Here is a 25,359-nt window from a genome sequence, read left to right on the forward strand (position 1 = left end):
TTATTGTTTCAAGATCTCTCAGCACTGTGTCTCTAAATGCATTAATATATGTATTTTTTTGTGGTGGCAGATTAAACAATGATGCGTTATGGAGTTTTGAATTAATGGAGTGATTATCATCCATTTTATGTGCCATAGGTTTATTAAAGAAATATTTTTTCAAAGATAGTTGTCTCACATATTTCCTAATATCGACATATGTTTGAAATTTATTAAGTTTTTTTACAACTTTGAATTTTAATACACTGAATATCAAACTCACTTTTAACTACAGCCAACATAGTATCAATTTTCTCGACCTGACCCTAAAAAACGAGAATGCTAAGATTGTAACTGAATCATTTTTCAAAAAGACAGAAACAGTTACATTCCTTTAGACAGTTGCCATCACCCTGTATGGCTACAAAATATCCCAAAAGGACAATTTTCCAGAATTAGACGTAACTGCACAGATATTAATACATACTGTAAACAAGCATCTACTATTAAGATGAAATTTCTGGAAAAGGGGTATGATGAAAATGTACTCAATCAGGTCATGGAGGATGTTGGCAGATCTAATAGAATTTTGATGCTGAACAATGATACTATAGTAAGACCCAAAAGAATCTGTCCATTTATCACCACTCTATCCAGCATAAATCTATAGCTAAAATAATTAAAAATAATTGGAAAATCCTAAAGTCAGATCCAATATTGAAGCAAATTTTACCAGACAAACCAAAAATCACCTTTAGAAAAGCCACACCACTCAGGAACAAAATAGCTCCCAATATTATGGATCCTCCTAAGCACGTCCCACTTTTTCCAAATATGAAAGTTTTTTACCAGTGTAGAAAATGTGTGATCTGTCGGATTAGCAGATTTACAAATAAACACACGTTTTAAATCCACAACAAAGGGCAATGTTTACAAAATTGAAGATTTTATTACTTGCACTAGTAGACACGTGGTCTACTTATTACAATGCCCATGTAACCTACAATATATAGGACGAACAACTAGACGTTTAAAAGATCGATTAAGAGAACATGTTAACAATATTAAAAAGGGATATAAAGAACACTCTCTGTCGCTCCATTATAAAACCCAGCATAACAAAGACCCATCTTCACTGATATTTATGGGCATAGGGGTTATTAATACACATTGGAGAGGATCAAATAAAAAAAGAGCGGTGTCACAACTTGAGTCCAAATGGATCTATGAACTAGGTTCCCTACACCCTAATGGACATAATATTGAGTTTGATTTGAACTGCTTCATAGACAACAGCTAAAGTATCCCATTTGTACATAGTTGTGAGCCTTGAAACATTCTTTTACATATATTTTTACATATATTTTATACAATATACTTTTGATATACATTAGTCATTCGTCTTGATCCGATATTGGGTGGCTTTTCTTAAATTAATAATCTCATTATACTATTATAACATTATGATTTTATCCTATATCAATTTTTTATCTACATCGATCTTACACATCTTATCACACCATGATATATATTCCTGATATATGGCTATGCATGTGTGTGTGTGTGTCTGTGTGTGTATGTATGGGTATATATGTATATACATATATATATATTTATACGCTATTTTACTGGTTTATTGACTTATTAGTTCTTGTCATTGCAATTTTATCCCTTCATGATATACTTTTTATATATATTATTTTTCATAATTTTTATCTATTTATGATATATCTCATTTATCCATGATATGTTTTATTTTATTTAGTTATCCTTTTATTATATCATGTATATCATTGCCTGTTAATTACTGTATTTTTCTATATGTTACTATCTATATATGTACTTTACTGACCTTGTATGTTTTACTGACCATGATTTTTATTGTATTTTAATTTGTTTATAATTGACATAATTTATTGTGTAGTTGCTATATATATTCTTTTTTAAAAATACTTATGAATATGACATCCATAAATTGATGTCACACCTGGGTACATATGCTAATTTCCCGAACTATATTCATCTGAATTAATTTTTGTTTTAATTACACATATTTTATACATGACTATTATGTTTAGTTCATGTATATGTTTAAATGGGCAGGCATCGCATATTTTAACATATGCTGTTTTGTCATATATTCATATAGGGGTATATAAGGTTTTATAAAGTCTTATAAGTTACTTTCCCCACCTCACCTTTACCCTTTTACCTGCCAATGCACTATGGATACTAATCTTGTTTATCCATCCCAATCTTCTTTCACATTCTCGTATTTTGCCATAGCTTTATATGGATGTGTTTCTTGATTAGAAACACGTTATGTGTTTCTCTTCCCTCCAACAAAATGGCGCCGTAAAGTGCACACAATGTGACAAGAGGGAAGAGGATTACTAGTCATCGCGATCCACGACAAAATGGCGCCTGCGTACTGTGCATGCGCTGGTCGCCGGCAAAATGGCGGGCGCAATCGCCAGTTCAGAATATAAATAGCCATGCACAGATGTCCTGCTGTAAGCCCTGCACCCTATGAATACGTGCTCAGCACGAAATGCATCAGAGGGCTACAGCATTTGGACATCTAGCCACAGCAGGTGGCCATCCTGAATTTTCTGGTCAGTATTGTTTACTTTGATGGATGACCAAAGGATGTTTGGGAGTGCAGCCTGACCAGAACGCAGATGACCTTGATGTATCTGTTGATAGAGGAAACTTCTTTCATGCGTATTTTAAACGCACTTCTGGTGAGTGCGCATTCCACTTATTTATTTATCTTCACCTTTGGATCACTTATCGTCACCGATAGACGGGACCCTGCAAGATTCCTATACTCACATTTCTTGTAATTTGGACACTATATTGATTTTTGACCAATAATTTTATATTACCCAATGTGCCCTTGATAACCAATTTGCACATTGTATATTTCTTAATCTCTGTTCTCTTTCCCTGTTGATATTTGCATGATATTACTCCTACTCTTAGCGCTGCACCTTTATTATTTGTACAGTTCTTTGGAAGGGTTTGTTGGTTACCTTTTTGGTGTTCTAGCGGCTTATATACATATTTTAAATAAGCTTTTTTTTGCAGTAGCGCTCGCTATACAATCTATATACAGAGTACAAATGTTATACATACATACCCAAAAGAATCATATAGTAAAAGATACATAGAGAGATGCATGTCTTGTATGGTGAACCTCCAATGGGGTCAGGTGAAGTGCAAAGACGATAAACCCATTCAAATGGCAACTCCCCCCCCCCCACAGAGCCTAAACAGAAATGATAATAATGAACACTTTAAACCCACTGAAGAGCCAAGGGTTCATTAAAAAGTTATGACATGGCTTTACTTATTACTTTTGTGGCTTTACTTATTAACTGCCAGAAAGAAATGGCTTTGAGGGTCAAATAAATAATCACATTGGGTCCAAAGTTGTCACAATAGTGCATGCATCAGAGAAGCCCATTTGGTGGGGTCCCCACACTGATCTATCTGAACAAAAAAATATAATATAAAATAGTGCAGGTTCTAACCGACTAAAGAACCATAGATTCACAGAATAGTTATGGTAATATATACAGGTGAAACTCGAAAAATTAGAATATCGTGCAAAAGTTCATTTATTTCAGTAATGCAACTTAAAAGGTGAAACTAATATATGAGATAGACTCATTACATGCAAAGCAAGATAGTTCAAGCCGTGATTTGTCATAATTGTGATGAGTATGGCTTACAGCTCATGAAAACCCCAAATCCACAATCTCAGAAAATTAGAATATTGTGAAAAGGTGCAATATATTGTAGGCTCAAAGTGTCCAACTCTAATCAGCTAATTAAGCCATAACACCTGCAAAGGGTTCCTGAGCCTTTAAATGGTCTCTCAGTCTGGTTCAGTAGGAATCACAGTCATGGGAAAGACTGCTGACCTGACAGTTGTGCAGAAAACCATCATTGACACCCTCCATAAGGAGGGAAAGCCTCAAAAGGTAATTGCAAAAGAAGTTGGATGTTCCCAAAGTGCTGTATCAAAGCACATTAATAGAAAGTTGTGTGGAAGAAAAAGGTGCACAAGCAGCAGGGATGACCGCAGCCTGGAGAGGATTGTCAGGAAAAGGCCATTCAAAAGTGTTGGAGACTTTCACAAGGAGTGGACTGAGGCTGGAGTCAGTGCATCAAGAGCCACCACACACAGATGGATCCTGGACATGGGCTTCAAATGTTATATTCCTCTTGTCAAGCCGCTCCTGAACAACAAACAACGTCCAAAGCGTCTTACCTGGACTAAAGAAAAACAGATCTGGTCTGTTGCTCAGTGGTCCAAAGTCCTCTTTTCTGATGAGAGCAACTTTTGCATCTCATTTGGAAACCAAGGACCCAGAGTATGGAGGAAGAATGGAGAGGCACACACTGCAAGATGCTTGAAGTCCAGTGTGAAGTTTCCACAGTCTATGATATGGGGAGCCATGTCATCTGCTGGTGTTGGTCCACTGTGCTTCATTAAGTCCAGGGTCAACGCAGCCGTCTACCAGGAGATTTTGGAGCACTTTATGCTTCCTTCCACAGACGAGCTTTATGGGGATGCTGACTTCATTTTCCAGCAACATTGGCACCTGCCCACACTGCCAAAAGCACCAAAACCTGGTTCAATGACCGTGGGATTACTGTGCTTGATTGGCCAGCAAACTCGCCTGACCTGAACCCCATAGAGACATTGCCAAGAGAAAGATAAGAGACATGAGACCGAACAATGCAGAAGAGCTGAAGGCCGCTATTGAAGCATCCTGATCTTCCTTAACACCTCAGCAGTGCCACAGGCTGATAGCTTCCATGCCACGCCGCATTGAGGAAGTAATTGCGGCAAAAGGGGCCCAAACCAAGTACTGAGTACATATGCATGCTTATACTTTTCAGAGGTCCGATATTGTTCTATGTACAATCCTTGTTTTATTGATTGCATGTAATATTCTAATTTTCTGAGATTGTGGATTTGGGGTTTTCATGAGCTGTTAGCCATAAACATCACAATTATGACAAATCACGGCTTGAACTATCTTGCTTTGAATGCAATGAGTCTATCTCATATATTAGTTTCACCTTTTAAGTTGCATTACTGAAATAAATTAACTTTTGCACGATATTCTAATTTTTTGAGTTTCACCTGTATATTACCTACCACAGTCAGTCTCACAAGGTGTAGCTTAACCATTAGCCGCCCGGCCAATGGCCGTTTGGCGGCTTCAAAAGTGTCTCTGCACTCCGGGTGCACGCCATTTGGCGTGCTCCCGCACATGCGCAGTTTGTGCTAATGCAGAGCGGCGCAGCAGTGCGATCTGTCACTGGCCGTGCACCTCGGACACGGCCGATGACAGATCCGAGTACCGGCTCCCGTTGCTGGTACCATGTGACCTGCTGTGACCAATCACAGCAGGTCACATGACAGTTGTATACAATGGATGGCTTCATTCATGATGCCATCCATTGTATACTAGTGCCTAGCTGTGAATGGTCACAGCTAATCACATGCACATGTCATGTGATTAGCTGTGACCAAATCACAGCTAAGCACAAAAAAAAAAAAAAGCTGAATGAATCGATTTCATTCAGGTAAATGCTTGCTTATAGCAAAGTAATTCTTTGCTATAAGCAAATTGTGTAAAAAAAAAAAAAAAAAAATTACTGATCACTTCCCCAAAGTAGTACAATGTTACTATGGTAACATTGTACTACTTTGGTCATAGTAAAATATGAAAAAAAAATCTTAAAAAAAATTTAAAAAAATGTAATAAAAAACTAAATATAATAAAAAAAAAATTTAAAAAAAAAAATATTTTTTTTTCATACTGTCACCAGTCAGTGTCCCTGTTCACCGCCATGCCAGTTATATGATGACGCTGTACTGCACTGGTGACAGTATGTAAAAAAAAAAATAGTGAAAATAATTTTTTTAATTTTTTCATTTTCCGAAAAATTATGACAAAAAAATACAACTTCAAAAAACTCGCCATGCCTCTTATGAAGTATGTCAGACTGTCTACTCTGCAAAAAGGGGTCATTTGGGGATATCTGTACTATTCTGACATTCTTGGACCTCAAGAAATTAGATTGGCTGTCAGTACTTCAGGATTGATCAATATTCAGATCTATACCATAGTTTGTGAACTCTATAACTTTCCTACAAACTAAAAAATACATCCTAATTTGGGTTATTTTCACCAAAGACATGTAGCAGAATACATCTCGGCCTAAATTTATGAAGAACAATTATGTATTTGTAAACTTTTATAACAGAAAAATGTGTTTTTTTTTCAAAATTTTTGGTCTTTTTTTGTTAATTTAGCAAAAAATAAAAACCCCAGAGGTGATTAAATACCACCAAAAGAAAGCTCTAGTTGTGTGAAGAAAATGATAAAATTTTAGTTTGGGTACAGTGTTGTATGACCGCGCAATTGTCATTCAAAGTGTGAGAGCGCTGAAACCTGAAAAATGGCCTGGGCAGGAAGGTGTAAAATTGCACGGTATTGAAATGGTTAAATAGTAATACAGATGATCCCCAACAATCAATCCATCACACTGCATAATATTACTGCATGCACCAAAGCAGGCCACTTGGTGGAATCCCGGAAGGAACTCAATAACTAATCCATTAACGTGGAGGAAAATCACATAGACCTAGTAAGGAAGCACATTATAGTCATGCTCCCAATCACTAAAGTGAATTATTAACTGCATATTACAACAAAAGACCAATGCCATTAAAAATTTCATGGAGTTTCAACATACAAGTATGGAGCTTCTGGGACCGCCTCGTTGGTTCCAAACAGATCACTAGCAAGAACCATTTATCCAAATGGAAGAACCAACTTAATAAGTGATGTCCAAATATAGATTGGTCCATTTTGTGTTTACATTTTTCACTTTGTTCAATAAACTTATTGTAAATGTTTAACCTAATGGTGTTGATTGGTACCCAGAGATTCCCACCCTTCTGTTCCTCTTCCTTTTGTTATGGAAACAAAGCTTCCTCTGATTGGCTGAGGTAGAGAGCTGAGCAGGTAATATTATGATTATTTATATTTTTATATATATATAGTCAAAGGTTTAGAATAAAAAAAAAAAAGATAAAAAAGCAGCACTCGCTGAACTGCCATCTGCTCCAGTTTGCTTGTCCTGGTTACCACTAGTGACATTGTGTTGCTACTGATGCCCCACATCTTCAATCTGGTCAGGGCCAGTACAAGAATTTTTGTGTACACAGGCGAAGGTGAATTTTGGTGCATCCCTTTCCTCCCGCCACCCACCTCCCCTCCAGCAGACAGCAGTTCTGCGTGGAGGATGGGACTAATGTCTGAATGAGCCCTTTCATCAGAATCACTTTACACTGTAAGGGCGATCTCTTATGAAAGGGGGCTCTGGGTACCATGATTTAAGGGGCATCTCTGGCAACTCTGAGGTAAGGGGGCTCTGGTGACAGAGTCCCCTTTACATCAGAGTTCCTCTTTACACCAGAGTTTGCACAGTAACCTCCTTATATCAGTGTACTCCTTACTCCCCTCCTATCTTAGGGTCCCCAGTCGCACTTCCCTTTTACATTGTTGTCCATTCCATGCATGTAGGCTGTAGGGCATTGTGGGCGTGCTGTTGGACACTGCAGGCTGGTTTGGGCTCAGGCAGGATGTTGGTCATTCCTCTCCCCCCCTCCTCCCTTTTTTAAACTACTAGAAACAGGTGCCAAGCACATTGACTCACACGCACCCTCCAATAACTGCCCTGCTGCCCCAGTTAGGCCGAGCTCAGATTTCTAATAATCCGCCAGCTCTGGAACTGTGAAGGCACAGAACAGAGCTGGGGAGAATCTGCAGATTTTACAGGTGCTCTTCTCTTGTCTATGGACATTTATGTACAGGAGAAAAGCACCCTTTTTTTAAACTGTCCATAAATTTTAAGCGGAGTTCCACCTGAAATAAATCGATAAATAAAAGCCAGCAGCTACAAAAACTGTAGCTACCGACTTTTAAAATACAGTCACTTACCTGGCCCTCGGTATCCTCACCACCGCTGGTTTCACCGGCCGTCTTCTCTCCCTGGCACCAGCATCTTCAGTGTAGGCACCCGGCTGTAACAGCTTGCAGCTGTACAGCCAGATGCTCACTGCGAGAAGCGCTGCACTTTGTGAATGGCCTTGTAGTCTTCTGAGGCCTGTCACTTGTCCCAGAAGACTATGGGGAGGGAAGGGGGAAGGATAACTTCTGCTTCCGATCGCAGCGGGAGTGGGTACCTGCCCCCCCGTTCCCCAAAGGTGCCGATCCTTAATGGGGAGCGGGGGGTGGAACTTCCCTTTTTCGGTGGAGCTCCGCTTTAAGAACGATAGGCAACCAAGACTGTCCCCATGTTTCTTGCTTTTAACTGCCCCATCTCCCCTGCTCTGCTTGTCTCCATCTCCCTATGTCCTTTATTTCATTCCCATTTCCCTTGCTCTGTTCACCACATGCCACCATGTCTTCTGTTTTTTAAATGTGTGTACCTCGATTAGTGCATGTGAAAACAACAAATGAAAAATAAAAATGAGTGCAACTACAAATTCGTAGCCCTAAAAGGTGCATCAACACCAACATCTTTTGCTATATCAATTAGGTGTGATTTTTCTCCATTATTTCTATTTATCATCCTGCTCCGTGTGGGACTGCTTTGGGTATTGGCACCTTTTGTGCTCTCCCTGTTCTTATTCTTTCTGCTCTCCCTGTTCTTATTCTTTCTGCAGTTTTTAATGTATCGCAGTTCTGTTTGTCTTCACTTGCACTTGATGTCATCACATGCTGGTGGTAATTATAGGAAGGGTTTTAGAGTATATATACAAATCTGGAAGAAGATGTCAGCGCTCAGTGAATGAAGAAAAATAGCTGCGAGCAAAAAGGTGTTCATACACAGAAAAAACATCAAAAAATAAAAATAAATATTTAGGGTATAAATGTTGTTCTGTTTCATTTCACTGTTGTCCTGAGAAAGTGATGATATATAGGCCCTCCAGCTGTTGCGAAACTACAAGTCCCATCATGCCTCTGCCTTTGGGAGTCATGCTTGTAACTTTCAATCTTGCAATGCCTCATGGGACTTGTAGTATGGCAACAGCTGGAGGGTCGCCAGTTTGACACCCATGATGTACAGTGTAGACTACTCGATGTTCTACATTAAGAAAAGATGAATTTTCACTCTGTGTGGGTCATCATACAAGAAATTGTTAATCTAATTATTTTAGAACCAAATGGGTTAAAAAAGCAGTCAAACATGATGTTAGTGTGTTGGCATAAAGTAGTCGTATGATACTCACGTAATAAGGTAAGTGAGCGCTAAAGGTCACTATAGCTGCTGAACACCAAAAGGCACCAAACAACCTCAAAGAAACTAGATAAACAAAGGGTGCAGCGCTAAGAAATCATATACACAGTAAAAAATAATAAACATAAGCAGATATATGGTTAATCAATCTTGTGACTCCGTGTGCTCAATAATCTCTAATGAAACTGAATATAACACACCATAGTGCATATATATAAAAAAAAATGCAAAGAAAACAGTCCACACATGTATTGATTATTAGTGTCACTACGCCGTGACTGTTCACTATTAAATGTGAGTGTACAGTCCACAATATCCCAGTGGATAAGGTGCTGAAAAGATCACAAGGATCCTAGTAATATATTCAAAAGGTGATGGTGTCCAAACTGACTGACGTCACTGCCTACTATGCCTACTGCATAGGCATAGTAGGCATACCCCCTATGAATACGTGCGGTTGCACAAAACGCATCAGGGAGGAGCTACAGTGCAGTGAAGTCATGCCGCCGGCACCACGTGGGTCCTGGCGGCCATCTTGGATCCACATCATCTGGTCAGTAGCTGTTACATATATTTTATGCTTGCTGGATAAATAAAGTTTACAATATTGGAAGTAGTATTACGCTATTTGGCCGCCTCCTTTTCTGGGGCACTTTATGAGCTTCCCGCCACCCACAGAGCCAAGGTTAAGGAGGTGAGAGCCATACCTGTTAACTCAGTGAGCAGAAATACAGCAGCAGATCAGACTATACTTCAGAGGGAATCCCACGTTAACCTTAAGAGGGGTTATCTCTTACATGCGCATACTGATTGTGCATCTGGTGCATCAGTTTGGACACCATCACCTTTTGAATATATTACTAGGATCCTTGTGATCTTTTCAGCACCTTATCCACTGGGATACTGTACACTCACATTTAATATTGAACAGTCACGGCGTAGTGACACGAATAATCAATACATCTGTGGACTGTTTTCTTTGCACTTTGATATATATGCACTATGGTGTGTTATATGCAGTTTCAATGGAGATTGAGCACATGGAGTCACAAGATTGATTAACCATATTATTTTTTACTGTGTATATGATTTCTTAGCGCTGCACCCTTTGTTTATCTAGTCGTATGATACTGCTGTGCTATGCTTTTAATATATTTTACCATGCTATGTTCCGATTCTAGCCAAAATCTAGTACTTTGCACAGAGTTACTACCAAGTTATAATTACATACTCTATCATATTTGCTCATAATTGATATTATAACAAGTAGAAATAGAATCTCACAACTGCATGTATTGTGTAAAAATGTATATCCAAATATTAAGCATTAACATTATAATACAGAAAATAAACATTTTACTTTATCTTGTTTGGAGATGAGTATGTTGCCAGTTTGCACCTACCTTCCTTTGATGCCCACTTAACTGAGCTAACTGATGACCAAGCCAAATACCTTGGGCTCAACAAGAATGGACCGTTTAAGCCTAATTATTACAGGTAAGTACCCCCAGGAAAATGTGTAAAAAAAAAAATGTCGCTGTAAATATTGTGACATCCTGTAACTGCAATTTTTGTAGTACCACTGGGTAATTGCAGCTAGTTTGGAAAAACCTCTTAAATTAGTCAGTTTAGTTTTAAGAAAACCATTCAAGAATGGGCTTAGGCAGGAATCTGAATATTTAGCCTTAAATAGAAGCTTTTATAAGGTAAATATGAAAAAAATGTTTCAATCTTATTTAAAGAAAAATCCAGTTGTTTATAAAGCTCAGACAACTCTAACGAGTCCTAAGCCTCGGTTCACAGTAGAATGTGGTGCTGGAAACCCACAATCCGTACATGTTTTCTGCACCACATTCAAATCTCATTGCCCTTTTGTCCTGCTGCTGGTGTCAGTGAAATCTTAACGATGCCCCAAATACAGCTTGATAAAACAAACTGTGCCTGAGATCATTTTAAAGGGGGGCGATTTTGTAAATGTAACCATGCTTGTGGTAATAGAGAAGTGAAAGAAAGGAAAAGTTGCTCACAAAATATATATATGTGTGTGTGTATGTATGTATATATATATATATATATATATGTGTGTGTATATATATATGTGTGTGTGTGTGTATATATATATATATATATATATATATATAACACACACACACACAGTGGGGAAAATAATTTATTTTGAAAGTTTGCCCACGTATAAAAAAAAAATGGGTCTATAATTTTTATCATAAGTGTATTTTTTTTTTTTTTTTTTTTGTTTGCAAACTATTTTATTTTTCAATGGTAGACTGTAGAACAACAGTACAGTTGCAAGTAATGTGTACAATAATAACAAGGCACATTTGAGAAGTACATTTCAGAAAAGTACATTTATGTAAGAAAGAAAGATAGATGAGGAAGAAAATGAAAGAGAATAGATTTTAAGTACATGAGAAATGGAAACGATAAAGTAGGCCAAATGACATATCTGTCAACAGTACATGCCAATCAACCTTCAAATGGAATGCTTTTAGTCATGTAATAAATGTCTATGAACCCTCCATGATTCCCATTTTTTATCAAATAAGTGCATCTTGCCCAGCAAAGTATAATGAATACGCTCCATGAGCATCACAGCATCAACTCTATGAAAAACAGAGGCTAAGGGTACAGTGATGGATTTCCAATGTAAGGCAATAGCCCACAAGGTGGCAATACAAATAGTATGTATCAATCTCATAACAGCATCAGAAACCCCCGGGATACGAGCTCCCAATAAACAGGACTGTATAGTCAGACGTACCGGGATACCTACCAGTGAAGCAGCTACCTCAGATATCCTGCGCCAAACCAAGGATATAGCTTGGCAAGCCCAAAATGTATGAACCAAAGTACCTGTTAGGCCGCAGCCCTGGACGGGGTGTAATACCATCTGGTTAATACCTTGAGGGCAGTCTCACGAACAGAAAGGGATCTAGAACACTTACATATGTTATCCACCATGGAATCCCAATCCTCATCTGAAAAAGTGATACCACTATCCTTTTCACGGACCCCAGTGGTTGCCGCGTGCGGGTCTGCGAATGCGCGGTGTGCCTGGCCGCACTAGCATGCGAGCATTGGGACCACATGCGCGATCGCGGGCGCGAGCCTGGCACCAATCAGGACGCAGAGCGCCCTATTTAAAACAGGATTAGACTGCAGTGAATTGCCGTATGGTCTTACCTGTTTCCTGAGTTCCCGATTAGTAGATTGTCTTGTTGCCAACCCTGCCTGATCCTGATTTGCTGTCTGTCTCCTGCTCTGATCCCTGGCTTGTCTGACCATTCTCCTGCTTAACCCTGCACGTTCTGATCTCCTGTTAACGAACCCGGCTTGTGACCTGTTTATCCCTCTGCCTGCTGACTTTGTACTACACCACTACCACTGTTAACGACCCGGCCTGGCTGACGCTGCTCTTGCTACCTCCTCACATCAGACTCTCACCTGCTATACACCTCCAACGGTGCTTCTACCACAGCTGGGTGAACCCAGGGGCCGCGACCTGGTCTCAGCCTGCTCCAAGTCCATCCCCACCATCAGGGGCCCTGGTGAACAAGCAGGTCGGAGCTTAGATTCCGCGCCCTGGGGTAGTCCGGTCTGTGGAGTGCTAGAGGCTACCGCTGTTGGATCCCTGACAATCCTCCTCCCATTTTTGTCTATATAAAGGTGTGGGAGAGAAGCTGATCAAAAATTGGTGATAAAGATCAGAGATAAGACCTCTACCCCTAGGAGAGTCACGGCTAATACGTTCAAAGAATGAAATCGGAAAAAGGGTATGAGGCCAAAATATGATTGAAAAAAATGTCTAATCTGTCGGTAACGATGGTACTCACGAAGCGGAACATCAAAAAGTACACGCAGCATATCAAAAGTAATATAAGATCCTCCTCTTTGAAAGTCAGATAACCTAATAAAAGATCTATCATACCACCAATGAAACGGGAAGAAAATGCCGTAATAAAGTTAGGATCACCAAAATACAAAACACCCGGAGAAACAGAAGACACCAGATTTAATTTAAGTTTATATTTGGACCAAAGTGTCAATGAATGGGCCACTATAGAGTTGTAAAAAGTTAACGATCGAGGGGGGATTTTGGACCACAAAATACCTGGTAAATAAAATTGGCGTATAGACTGAGATTCAAATCTAATCCACGGGATCTGAGTATTAACAGTCGCCCATTGTGATAATTGTGCAAATCGGGCTGAGAGGTAATCTAACCAAAAATTGGGAAGACCTAGACCTCCCGTCTGTTGTGAACGGTACAAAACAGATGAGGTAAAACGTGGACGTTTATTACTCCAGATAAAATTATTAATAATCCGCTGAAAGTGATCTAGAAATGTTTTTGAGACTGGAAGTGCTCTAAATAGGTAAAGTAGTTTAGGCAAAATATTCATTTTTACTGCCGTGACTCTGCCCAGAAAGAAAATAGGGTACCCATGCCAAATCTTCAATAGAGTAGAAAGGCATGACATACATGGTGGGTAATTAGCAGCAAACGTATCTGAGTATCTGGGAGTGAGGTTGATACCTAAATAGGAAATCCGATCAATGGCCCAATGAAATGGAAAAGAACTACAGAGAGATGCACTTAGGGAATCAGGAACATTAACAGGCATAATCACTGATTTGGTAAAATTAACAGTAAGACATTACACTATGGCAAAATCGTTCAATACCATGCATAAATTAGGCAGTGAAGTTAATGGGTTAGTGAGGAAAAGTATAACTTCATCAGCATACATGCATATTTTGAAATGTGAAACTAATAATGGGTAACCAGAGATATCAGTGTGTGATCTGATTGCAATTGCCAAGGGTTCCAACACCAGCGCAAACAATAGGGGTGAAAGAGGACAGCCCTGACTGGTACCTCTACCCAATGTAAAAAAGTCAGAGTTACAACCGGGAAGCCTTATTCTCGTTTTAGGAGAGTCAGAGCGTGTATACCAGCCAAAAACTCGTCACTGAAGCCCATTCTCTGCAGCAATGAAAACAAATGCCAAAGGACACTATGGAAACCTTGTTAATGTTCAGGCTTAGCAACAAAACCTCTTTAGAATGCAAATTCGCATCCTGAATAACATTTAAAGTGAGCCAAATGTTATCTGTGATAAATCTGTCTGCCATAAAACCTGATTGGTCTGGGGAGACCAAAGAGGAGATAATAGGGGCCAACCTGTCTGTCAAAATGCAGCTGAATATTTTTAAATCGTTATTCATTACTGAAATTGGCCTATAGTTTTGTGGTAGATGGTGGTCTTTCTGTGGTTTGGGTATTATAGACATATTAGCCAATAGCATCTCCTCAGGGAACTTACCCCCCTGCAAAACATCATTAAATAAAGTTATCAAATAGGGAGCCAACGTAGAGGCAAAGTGTTTATTATAATTAGCAGTAAATCCGTCAGGACCCGGTGCAGTGGAGCTTTTTAGCACACTAATCGCACAGGTTATTTCCTCCAATGTACAGGGGGCATTAAGAGTGGCTATCTGTGAGAATGAGAGAGCAGGGAGGGGTATAGAATCCAGCCAGGAGTCGGATGGTGGAACAGAATTCGACTGTGGAGGAGCTAACCGGTTGGAATAAAAATGTTCAAAAACACCCAGAACTTCTTGAGTTAGTGCATAACTTATAGATATGTGGGGGGCGCAGAGAGTGATTCAATATCCTTGCAAACATAGTGGATGCTGAGTTGCTATGTAATAAGAATGAGGCCTACGACCAGCGGAGAGCTTTTTCAGCCTTTTGAGAAAGAGTATTCAATTCTAAACGCTTTTGAGATAGTAGCTGTTTGTTAAGAAGAGATGGATTACTAATATGACTTCTATAATGTGCTTCCAATTCTCGGGTAAGTTGTAGAATTTGCTGCCATCGTTTTCTATTTCTGGAAGAAGCCATGGAAATAAGCCGGCCACGTAGGACCGCCTTATGTGCTACCCATAGTGTGGCTGGAGATATATCAGGAGTAGCGTTAGACTGAAAATATTCCTGAATGGAAGTAACCACCTCTTGGCGAGAGTTAATATCAGTGAGCATAGTCATTAGGTCTCCAAGAGTAGGGGATAGGTGCCAACCCTATAAACCTGATAGATAAGGCCACATTATGCACCCTCCAGGTGTCCACCAAGGGATTTGGGAAAGCTTGGAAGATTGCGAGGATGAGGTACGATCCAAAAGAGGGTTTGATACCAGGTTAAAATCACCACCCACCAATAGATGGGGGGATAAAAACCTATCTAGAATGTTAAATTGAGAGAAAAAAAAAGCTTGTGCCAAATTTGGTGCATAGATATTAGCAATCGTAAGTTCACGACCCGAAAGGGTGCCTTTAAGAATGATAAACCTACTGTCCGGATCACGATACACATGTTGAACCTCAAAGGGGAATGAATTATGCAAAATAAATGGCTAAAATAAATATGTCGGGTGTTTCGCGGCTGCAAAATGGGTTTCCTGTAGTAAAATAATTTTAGCCCCTAGACGCTTATATGGAAGAAAGGGTGTTTTGCGCTTATTTGGTGAATTGAAACCCTGGACATTATGCGAGATGCATTGAATTATTATTATACAGGATTTATATAGCGCCAAAAAGGTTTGCTCAGCGCTGTACATTATAGTGGGGGACAGAACATGAGACAATACAGCAACAGACAATACACGAGCGGTTCAAGGGCCCTGCTCTTTCGAGCTTACAATCTAGGAATTACCATGGCATATAAAAATTATAGCTATTAGCATAAAAATACACATTGAAAAGACATCTCCCAGAACTAATTGGCTAGACATTAGAACCTGTAGATCTACAACAGACACAACTATAGTCTGTAGTACCAATTTGGGGAACATCCAAATCCCAGTTTGGGCGCCGGGACATCCACAAACCGGTATAAAACCAATATCATGTACTAAAGCTTTGAAAAGAGAAAAAACATAAAGCGATAGAGGTGAAGCTTTAAGAGCTCCTACAATTAAAAGGAGAGCCAAGAAACATGGATCAGGTGAGCCATTTGCCATACCTGAAAAAACAGAAAAATCAAACATCAAAGGGCCAATCGGGCCCAAACCCTGTCGCCGTAAAACACGGAAAACAGAGCCGCCACCCCACAATCAGGCGGTGACATCTCCGGCCATGCCAGGTGGCAGGGTGTGGCCACGTGTCCAAGAGTCTTAGAAACATTACCATACTGGCGGTGTAATAAAGGTCCGAAGACCTTTGTTAAACTTTAACACATCCAGTTATTTATAAAGAAGCGCAAACATAATAGTCAGGAATATAGAGATATCTCAGCCGTTATCAATAAAAGAAAAAACATCCAAAGGATGTATGAGCTACAAATGAGTGGAATCCTGTTATCCCGGTTCATCCTGGTTCTTGTCTGACTCTCCTCCGTTCTCTTCTTGGAGATGGAGTGTGCCATATTGGAGACATCCGAGGAGTGGAAGGAGGGCGTCGAAGGAGCATCCACCAGGCGTAATTTGGCCAGAATATCTCGACCCTCAGGGAGAGAAGTAGCTATGTATGTGCTACCATTGTGTGGGACTATCAGCTTGAAGGGGAAGCCCCATTTGTAGCGGATACGAGCTGAAAAAAGGGTGGATGTAATTTCCTTCATTTTCCTGCATCTCTCCAACGTAGCCGGAGAGACATCTGGGAATATTTGCAAAGTTGAACCTTCAAAAGTGATTGTTGGGGTATTGCGGGCAGCCCTGAGCATATTTTCTTTGATCAGGAAATCTTTTATATAAAGGACAATGTCACCGGGCGGTTTATCATGAGGAGGTTTTGGGTGCAGAGCTCTATGAATGCGGTCACAAGCATAGGACCCGGAATCGTGATCCAGAAGGAGTGATTTGAATAGCTTGGTCATGGCTTGTGAAAGGTCACTCACAGACTCGGGGACTCCTCTGACTCGCAAATTATTCCTGCGGTTACGATTATCAAGATTCTCAACCTGTGCCCGCAATTGTGCAAAGGCTGTTTGTAAATTATCATGATCTCTGGAAAGCTCACCATAAGCCCGGCTGAGTTCATCATGTTTGGTTTCTAAGCGATCGGTTCTAGAGCCCAATACCGCTATTTCCTGGGATAGAACATTTGTGCTCTTGTGGAGTTCTAATTGGAATTTAGCAGCCAGCTTGGTATACATTGTTTCCAGGCAAGATTCCAAGTCCCCCTTTGTAAGTTGCTGTGCATATTCATTGTCCTGAGTTAATGGATGAACTTCGGTATCCTGTATGGGATTGGTTGTGGATGCTCGTTCTGTATTATCTTGAGACATGTTGCAAATCTTGTGCGTTTTAAGTAGGTATGTCGTAAGGGACTTTTGAGCTTTTCCCCTACTTTTTTTCTTGGTAGACGGCGTACAGGAAGTCTCTTGGGGTTGATCAGCTGAAAATTAGATAGCCAAGGAAGATAATAACCCCAGGAGACCTATAACGCCCTAAGCAGGTGTATGTTATAGTTACATGGATGCGGTCAGGCACATCAGCAAGATCTTTATATTGTAAAAATTATTATGCAGAGTGGACAGAAGCTGCAGCAGGCTCCCCCAACAAGACCAAGGATCCAGAAGCTGGCTCCAACTCCCACCATAGGGTCTGACAGGGCCAAGAATTCTATGTGCCACAGAGTTCACTATATACCGGCTCCAGGATCCTCCAGGACAGATGTGATCATAGGTGTATTTTAAATGATAGAAACAAAATATCAGCCAAAATTCCAGAAAAACATGATACAAATGTTATAAATTGAGTTATTATTATACAGGATTTATATAGCGCCAACAGTTTGCTCAGTGCTTTACAATATAACAGGAGACAATACAGTTCAATACAAGAGGGATTTGAGGGCCCTGCTCCTTGGAACTTACAATCTAGGAGGGAGGGGCTAGTGGTACAAAAGGTAGTAACTGTGGGGGATGGACTGGTTGGAAGAGTAGAAGATTCCAGTATTAGCTGAGGGAAGGATAGGCTTCCCTGAGGAGATAGGTTTTCAGAGATCGCCTAAAAGTGAGCAGAGTAGGCGATAGTCTGATAAATTGGGGTAGAGAGTTCCAGAGGATGGGGGAAGCTCTGGAGATGTCCTGGAGACAAGCAAGGGAGGGGGAGACAAGAGAGATAGAGAGCAGGAGGTCGTGCGAGGAGCGGAGAGTACGGTTTGGGTGATATTTAGAGACAAGATCGGTGATGTGATTTGGGGCAGAGTTATAAATGGCATTATACGTTATTGTTTGAGTTTTGAATTTTATCCATTAGGCAATAGGAAGCCAGTGGAGGGATTGGCAGAGAGGGGTGGCTGATACAGAACGGTTAGTAAGGTGGATGAGTCTAGCAGCAGCATTCATGATAGACTGAAGAGGGGATAGCCTGCGTTTCGGTAGGCCAATGAGGAGGGAGTTACAATAGTCAAGGCGAGATATAACAAGGGAGTGGATAAGTTGCTTAGTGGTTTCCAAGGTTAGGAATGGGCGTATCTTGGAGATGTTGCGGAGGTGAAGTCTACAAGATTTGGACAGTGATTGGATTTGGGGCTGAAAAGACAGATGGGAGTCTAGGATTACACCTAGTACCCTGGCATGAGGGGAGTGATTGATGATTGTGTTATTGATCTTGATGGAGAAGTCAGGGGAGGGGGAACGGGCTGGGGGGAATACTAAGAGCTCAGTTTTGGAAAGATTGAGTTTGAGGAAGTGGAGTGACATCCATGCCGATATGTCACTTAATAGGTTAGTGATGCGAGAGGAGACTGAAGGGGTGAGGTGAGGGGTAGAAAGATAGATTTGTGTGTCATCAGCATAGAGATGGTACTTAAAGCCATGGGAGTTTATCAAGTGACCAAGGGAGGAGGTGTAGATGGAGAAGAGAAGGGGTCCAAGGACAGTACCTTGAGGGACCCCTACAGAAAGAGGGAGTGAAGAGGAGGAGGCAGCATTCTAGGTAACACTGAAGGAGCACTGCGATAGGTAGGAGGAGAACCAGGAGAGAGCAGAGTCTCTGAGGCCAAGAGAGTGGAGTTTTTTGAGGAGGAGGGGATGGTCAACCGTATAAAAAGCCGCAGAGAGGTCAAGTAGTAAGAGTACGGAGTAGTGGTCATTGGTTTTAGCAGTTAGTAGATCATTAGTGAGTTTTAGTAAGGCAGTTTTATTGGAGTGGAGTGAGCGCAAGCCAGACTGTAGAGGGTCAAGAAGGTTGTTGTCGGTGAGGTGGGAGCTCAGGCGATTGTAGACTAAGCGTTCGAGGAGTTTAGAGGTTAAATGGCAGCAGGGAGATGGGTCTTAAGTTGTTCAGGTTGGTGGGGTCCAGGGAGGGCTTTTTAAGTATGGGAGTGATGTGCGCATGCTTTAGAGGGGAGGGGAAGGCACCAGTAGAGAGGGAGAGATTGAAGATGTGAGTGAGGGAGCATAGGATGGAAGAAGAGGGTGACCGTAGTAGTTGTGAGGGGACAGGGTCCAGGGGACAGGTAGTGAGACAGCTTCTGAGAAAACCTTAGTGACCTCTTCGGTAGTAGCAAGGTCTAAAGAGGAAAGTGTTGAGGGAGGTTTAGTATAAGGTATGCTAAGTGGGATGGATGTCTGTGCAGTGGCGATGCCCCTACGAATTGCGTCAGTCTTGTTTTTGAAATGATTTGCAATCTCGTGAGCAGTGAGTGAGGTACTGGGTGGAGGTGGAGAAAGTAGAGAGTTAAAAGTAGAGAAGAGACAACGAGGACTGGATGACAAGGTATTAATAAGAGTGACAAAGTAGGCTTGTTTGGTAGCATGAAGGGAGGACTTGTATGTTAAGAGAGCAGATTTATATAGGGTGAATGCTTGGTGAGATTTGGTTTTACGCCACAATCGCTCCAGTGCAAAACTATGTCGTTTAAGATTTCTGGTGTCATCAGTCTGCCAAGGTTGTAACGGTCGTGGCCTGATGCTTCATGTTGTTAGAGGAGCAAATGAGTCTAATGCGGATGAAAGCAAACTGTTATAGACAGCAGTGGCCAGGTGAGGGCAGGACAGGGGAGAGATTCTGTCATAGAGTTGGTCAGTTGCAGAGTGGAAAGGAGCAGGGTTCAAGTTGTGAAGGTTTCTGCGGGTAATTGTTTGCCGCTTGGAGGGATAGGTGTTTGAAGATGAGGACACTGTGAAGGTGATGAGATTGTGATCAGAGAGAGGAAAGGGGGTGTTTTTTAGATTTAGGGAGTGCAAAGATGGGAGAAAACAAGGTCCAATGTATTCCCATCAGAGTGAGTGGAGGACTGTATATATTGTGCTAATGCAAAAGATGAGGTTAGGTTGAAGAGTTGGGATGTAGCCGAGTTGTTGACATTAATAGGGATGTTAAAATCTCCGAAAATGATAGTGGGTAGTTCAGAGGAGAGAAAGTAGGGTAGCCAGGTGGAGAAATCATCAAGAAAGCGGGACACCGGTCCAGGAGGCCGATAGATCACTGCAATCCTCAGAGAAATGGAAGAAAACAGCCGGATGCAGTGAGTCTCAAAAGAAGAGAAGGATAGAGAGGGAGGGTTAGGGAGGACTTGAATGGTGCTGAGTGGGGATAGAAGCAAACCAACTCCACCACCTTAGCGACCCCTGGGTCTGGGTGAGTGGGTCCAGAGGAGGCCTCCATAGGAAAGTGCTGCTGGAGAAGCAGAATCTGCTGCTTGAAGCCAGGTTTCTGTAATTGCTAGTAGGTTAAGGGAGCGGGAGACAAAAAGGTCGTGGACAGAGGTGAGCTTATTACAGACAGAGCGGGCATTCCAGAGCGCACATGAAAAAGGGAGGGTGGTTTTTGGGAGCACAGGGATTGATATTAAATTGAGGGGATTGCGGCTATTCCCAGACGAAAGAGGACGCCTGGTGGGGTGGACCAGGGTTTGGGGAGATATCCCCAGAGGTTAGGAGAAGAAGAAGGGTGAGGAAAATTACCTGGGAGCAGGATGTACACGAGCGCACATGCGTTCCAGTCCTGGTGTTTGGGTCAGCAGGAGAGTGAAGTATTAGCAGGAGGTGATGAGAGCAGTAGTAGGGAGATGGTAGCAGTGAGGGTGAGATGTACAAGTTTTGGGGTGGAGCAGAGGGGTAAAGAAGTGAGATTTTGGGAACACAGGAAAGTAATATGAAAAGAAGGAGTAGAGGGGACATATTAAAAGGTACACAGAGTGGGACTCAGACTTGTAAGAGATGTTTCCCAGGGTGTTTGCTTGCAGTCTGTCCTGCATGCAGTAGAGTTTCATGTTGTTGTATCTTCCTGCTGCTTGAGTTCTCCTGCTTTAGTTCAACTGCTGTGTTTAACTGCATCTCCACACTCCATCAACGCATCACTCACTCAAAAGCAGCACCCCATCTGTGATTGTGCCCCCATCTGTTGCAGTTCAGTGAGTAAAATAAGTATTTCATCCCCAAGCAAAACATGACTTCGTACTTGGTGGAGAAGCCCTTGTTACCAAGCACAGAGGTAAGACGTTTCTTGTATTTGGTTACCAGGTTTTCACACATCCTTAAGGTTTCTTGGCTGTCGCTTGGCAACATGAAGTTTCAGCTCTCTCCATAAAGTTTCTATAGGATTAAGGTCTGGAGACTGGCTAGGCCACACCATGACCTTAATGTGCTTCTTCTTGAGCCACTTCTTTTTTTGCCTTGGAGGTATGTTTTGGGTCATTGTCATGCTGGAAGACCCATCCATGACCGATCTTCAATGTTCAGGGAAGAAGGTTCTTATCCAAGATTTTACAATACATGGCCCCTCAATGCGTCAAAGTTGGCCTGTACCTTTAGCAGAGAAACAGCCCCAAAGTATAATGTCTCCACCTCCGTACTTGACTGTGGGGATGATGCTCTTAGGGTCAGTCAGCATTTTTCTTCCTCCAAACACGACAAGTCGAGTTAATGCAAAGAGCTCAATTTTGGTCTCATCTGACCACAGCACTTTCTCCCAATCCTCATCATTTAGATGTTAATTTGCAAACTTCAGACGAGCCTGTATATGTGCCTTCTTGAGGAGAGGCACCTTGTGGGCGCTGCAGGATTTCAATCCATGGTGGTGTATTGTATTACCAATGGTTTGTTTGTGCATGATCTCAAGGCAGTTGGGACCACATTGACCAAACAGGTCCTGTGTAGTTTTGGGCTGTTCCCTCACTTCTTTCATGATCATTCTTACCCCATGAGGCAAAATCTTGCATGGAGCTCCAGACTGACAGCGATTGATGGTTATTTTGTATTTCTTCCATTAATAATAATCACTCCAGCGGTTGTCTCCTCACAATACGTTTTGCTGATGGTCTTGTAGCCCATTACAGCCTTGTGCAGGTCTACAATCTTGTCTCTGATGTCCTTTGACAGCTCTTTGGTCTTGCCCATGGTGGTTAGGTTTGAATGGAAGAAAGAGATTCTGTGGACAGGTGTCTTTTATACACATAATGGGTTGTCCTTAGGAACACTTTCTTAAATTGACAGGACTAAACTGTGTACCACATGAGCACTTAGCCAGTCTGAGGAAGCCAGAATTATAGTTACATAGTTAGTCTGGCTGAAAAAAGACAAAAATCCATCCAGTTCATCCATAGAAAAAAACAAAAGTTATAATCCTATACCCACAGTTGATCCAGAGGAAGGCAAAAAAAAAAAAAACCTAGCAAAACACGATCCAATTTGCTCCTGCTGGGAATAAAAATTAATTCCTGATCCCCCGAGAGGCAATCGGATATTCCATGGATCAACTTTACTTATAAATGTTAGTATCCAGTTATATTCAGTGTATCTAAGAAAGAATCCAGGCCGTTTTTGAAGCAATCCACTGAGCTGGCCAGAACCAACTCTTGAGGGAGTCTATTCCACATTTTCACAGCTCTCACTGTGAAGAAACCTTTCCGTGTTTGGAGATTAAATTTCTTTTCCTCCAGACATAAAGAGTTCCCCCTTGTCCTCTGTGATGACCTCAGGGTGAATAGCTCTACCCCGAGTTCACTATATGAACCACGGATGTATTTATACATGTTGATCATATCCTCCCTTAATCTCCTCTTCTCAAGAGAGAATAAATTCAGTTTCTGTAATCTTTCCTCATAGCTGATCTCCTTCTTGCCTCATATCAGTTTTTTAGCCCTTCTCTGTACTTTCTCAAGTTCCCCAATGTTCTTTTTGTGAATTGGTGCCCAAAACTGAACTGCATATTCCAGATGAGGTCATACTAATGATTTGTACAGGAGTAATATGATATCTCTCTAGAGTCTATATCTCTTTTAATACAAGAGAGGATTTTGCTCGCTTTAGAAACCGCAGCTTGGCATTGAATGCCATTATTAAGCTTGTGATCTACCAGAACTCCCAGATCCTTCTCCACCATTGATTCCCCCAGTTGTACTCCCCCTAGTATGTATGGTGCATGCATATTATTAGCCCCCAAATGCAGAACCTTACATTTATCAACATTAAACCTCTTTTGCCACATAGTTGCCCAATTAAACAGTGCATTGAGGTCGGCTTGTAAGTTGAAGACATCCTGTAAGGACGTTATTCCACTGCACAGCTTGGTGTCATCTGCAAAGACTGAAATGAGATTTTTAACCTCAGATCCTATATCGTTTATAAATATATTAAAAAGTAAGGGTCCCAACATTGAACCCTGGGGTACACCATTGATGAACCCAGACCATTCAGAGTAGGAATCATTAACCATTACTCTTTGAATACGATCTTTTAGCCAGTTTTCTATCCATTTACATACGGATTTTTCCAAGCCCGTAGACTTTGCCTTACACATTAGCCTTGTGTGGGGAACTCTGTCAACCGCTTTTGTAAAATCCAAGTATACCACGTCCACTGCCACCCCTCTGTCTGTCTGTTTGAGAACTTCTGTCTTTCATGAATCCATGCTGTCTGTTGCTTAAAATATTTTTTTCCAGCAAGAACTCATCTATGTGGTATTTTATTAATCTCTCCAGTATCTTCCCAACTATAGAAGTTAAACTAGCAAGTCTATAATTACTTGGTAAAGATTTTGACCCCTTTTTAAATATTGGCACCACATTGGCCTTACGCCAATCCAGTGGTACTATGCCAGTCATTAAAGAGTCCCTTTAAATTAGAAACAATGGCTTTGAAATGACAGAGCTCAATTCTTTAAAGATCCGTAGGTGTATTCCATCCGGTCCAGGTGCTTTATTCACCTTTATACTGTCTAAATATTTTTGGATCATATCAATTGTGAGCCAATGCGGATCATCTGGAGCTGTGTCAATACCATGCCCATTATGGACAAGAGCTCCCCCATGCTCCTTTTGTATACACAGAGCTGAAGAAGGTATTAAATAAATTTGCCTGCTCTTTGTCCCCAGTCACCCACTCTAGATTATTTTGTAAAGGGCCTACATGCTCGGACCGAACCTCTTTACTATTAATATATTTGAAGAATTTTTTGGGGTTGGTCCTGCTATCTTTTGCAATCTGTCGTTTGATTTCGATTTTTGCGGCTTTTATTTCTTTTTTGCATATTCTGTTATATTCTTTGCAATGTTTAAACGATGATAGTGTTCCTTAATTTTTTTGGCCATAAGCCACATAGGTTTGATTTTTAGCCTTTTTAACTTGTTGCCCATTTGAATACATTTTGCAGTGTGTTCACATACAGTCTTTTTGAAGGACTCCCATTTCTGTGTTGTGTTCATCAATGCCAATATTCCAATTGAAATTAAGCATTTTTTTTCCCATATGTGCTTGCTGTTTACAGCTAACAATAAATAAAATCATGTTCTGGGCACTGCTACCCAGATGTTCTTTTATATGGACATTCGTAATAAGCTCTGCATGGTTTGAGATTACAAGGTCCAGCAAAGCATCAATCCTAGTATGGGCCTCTATGAATTGTACCATAATATTGTCCTTTAGTAGGTTTAAAAATGTTTGCCCTTCAACAGTTCCTGCAGTACCATTACTCCAGTCAATTTCCGAGTAGTTAAAATCCCCCATTATTATCACTGTCCCAGCCCTTGCAGCCCTTTCGATCTGTGCAAAGAGCTGAGTCTCCAACTCCTC

General features: G+C 41.0%; 1 protein-coding gene across 3 annotated transcripts in view; it reads left to right on the plus strand.

Annotated features, from left to right (window-relative positions):
* Nucleotides 1–25,359, plus strand: part of LOC149462135 (S-adenosylhomocysteine hydrolase-like protein 1) — a 461,588-nt gene that overhangs the window by 417,495 nt on the left and 18,734 nt on the right. For all 3 annotated transcript variants that reach the window (XM_089677371.1, XM_089677372.1, XM_089677373.1), the window contains exon 16: nt 10,692–10,812. In XM_089677371.1, the coding sequence (XP_089533497.1) occupies nt 10,692–10,812 (121 nt within the window). The remainder of the gene's footprint in view (nt 1–10,691; nt 10,813–25,359) is intronic.

This window comes from Staurois parvus, unplaced genomic scaffold (assembly GCF_062004578.1).
Source record: "Staurois parvus isolate SC_StPar_1 unplaced genomic scaffold, SC_StPar_1.0 ptg000185l, whole genome shotgun sequence".
Taxonomy (NCBI): Eukaryota; Metazoa; Chordata; class Amphibia; order Anura; family Ranidae; genus Staurois; species Staurois parvus.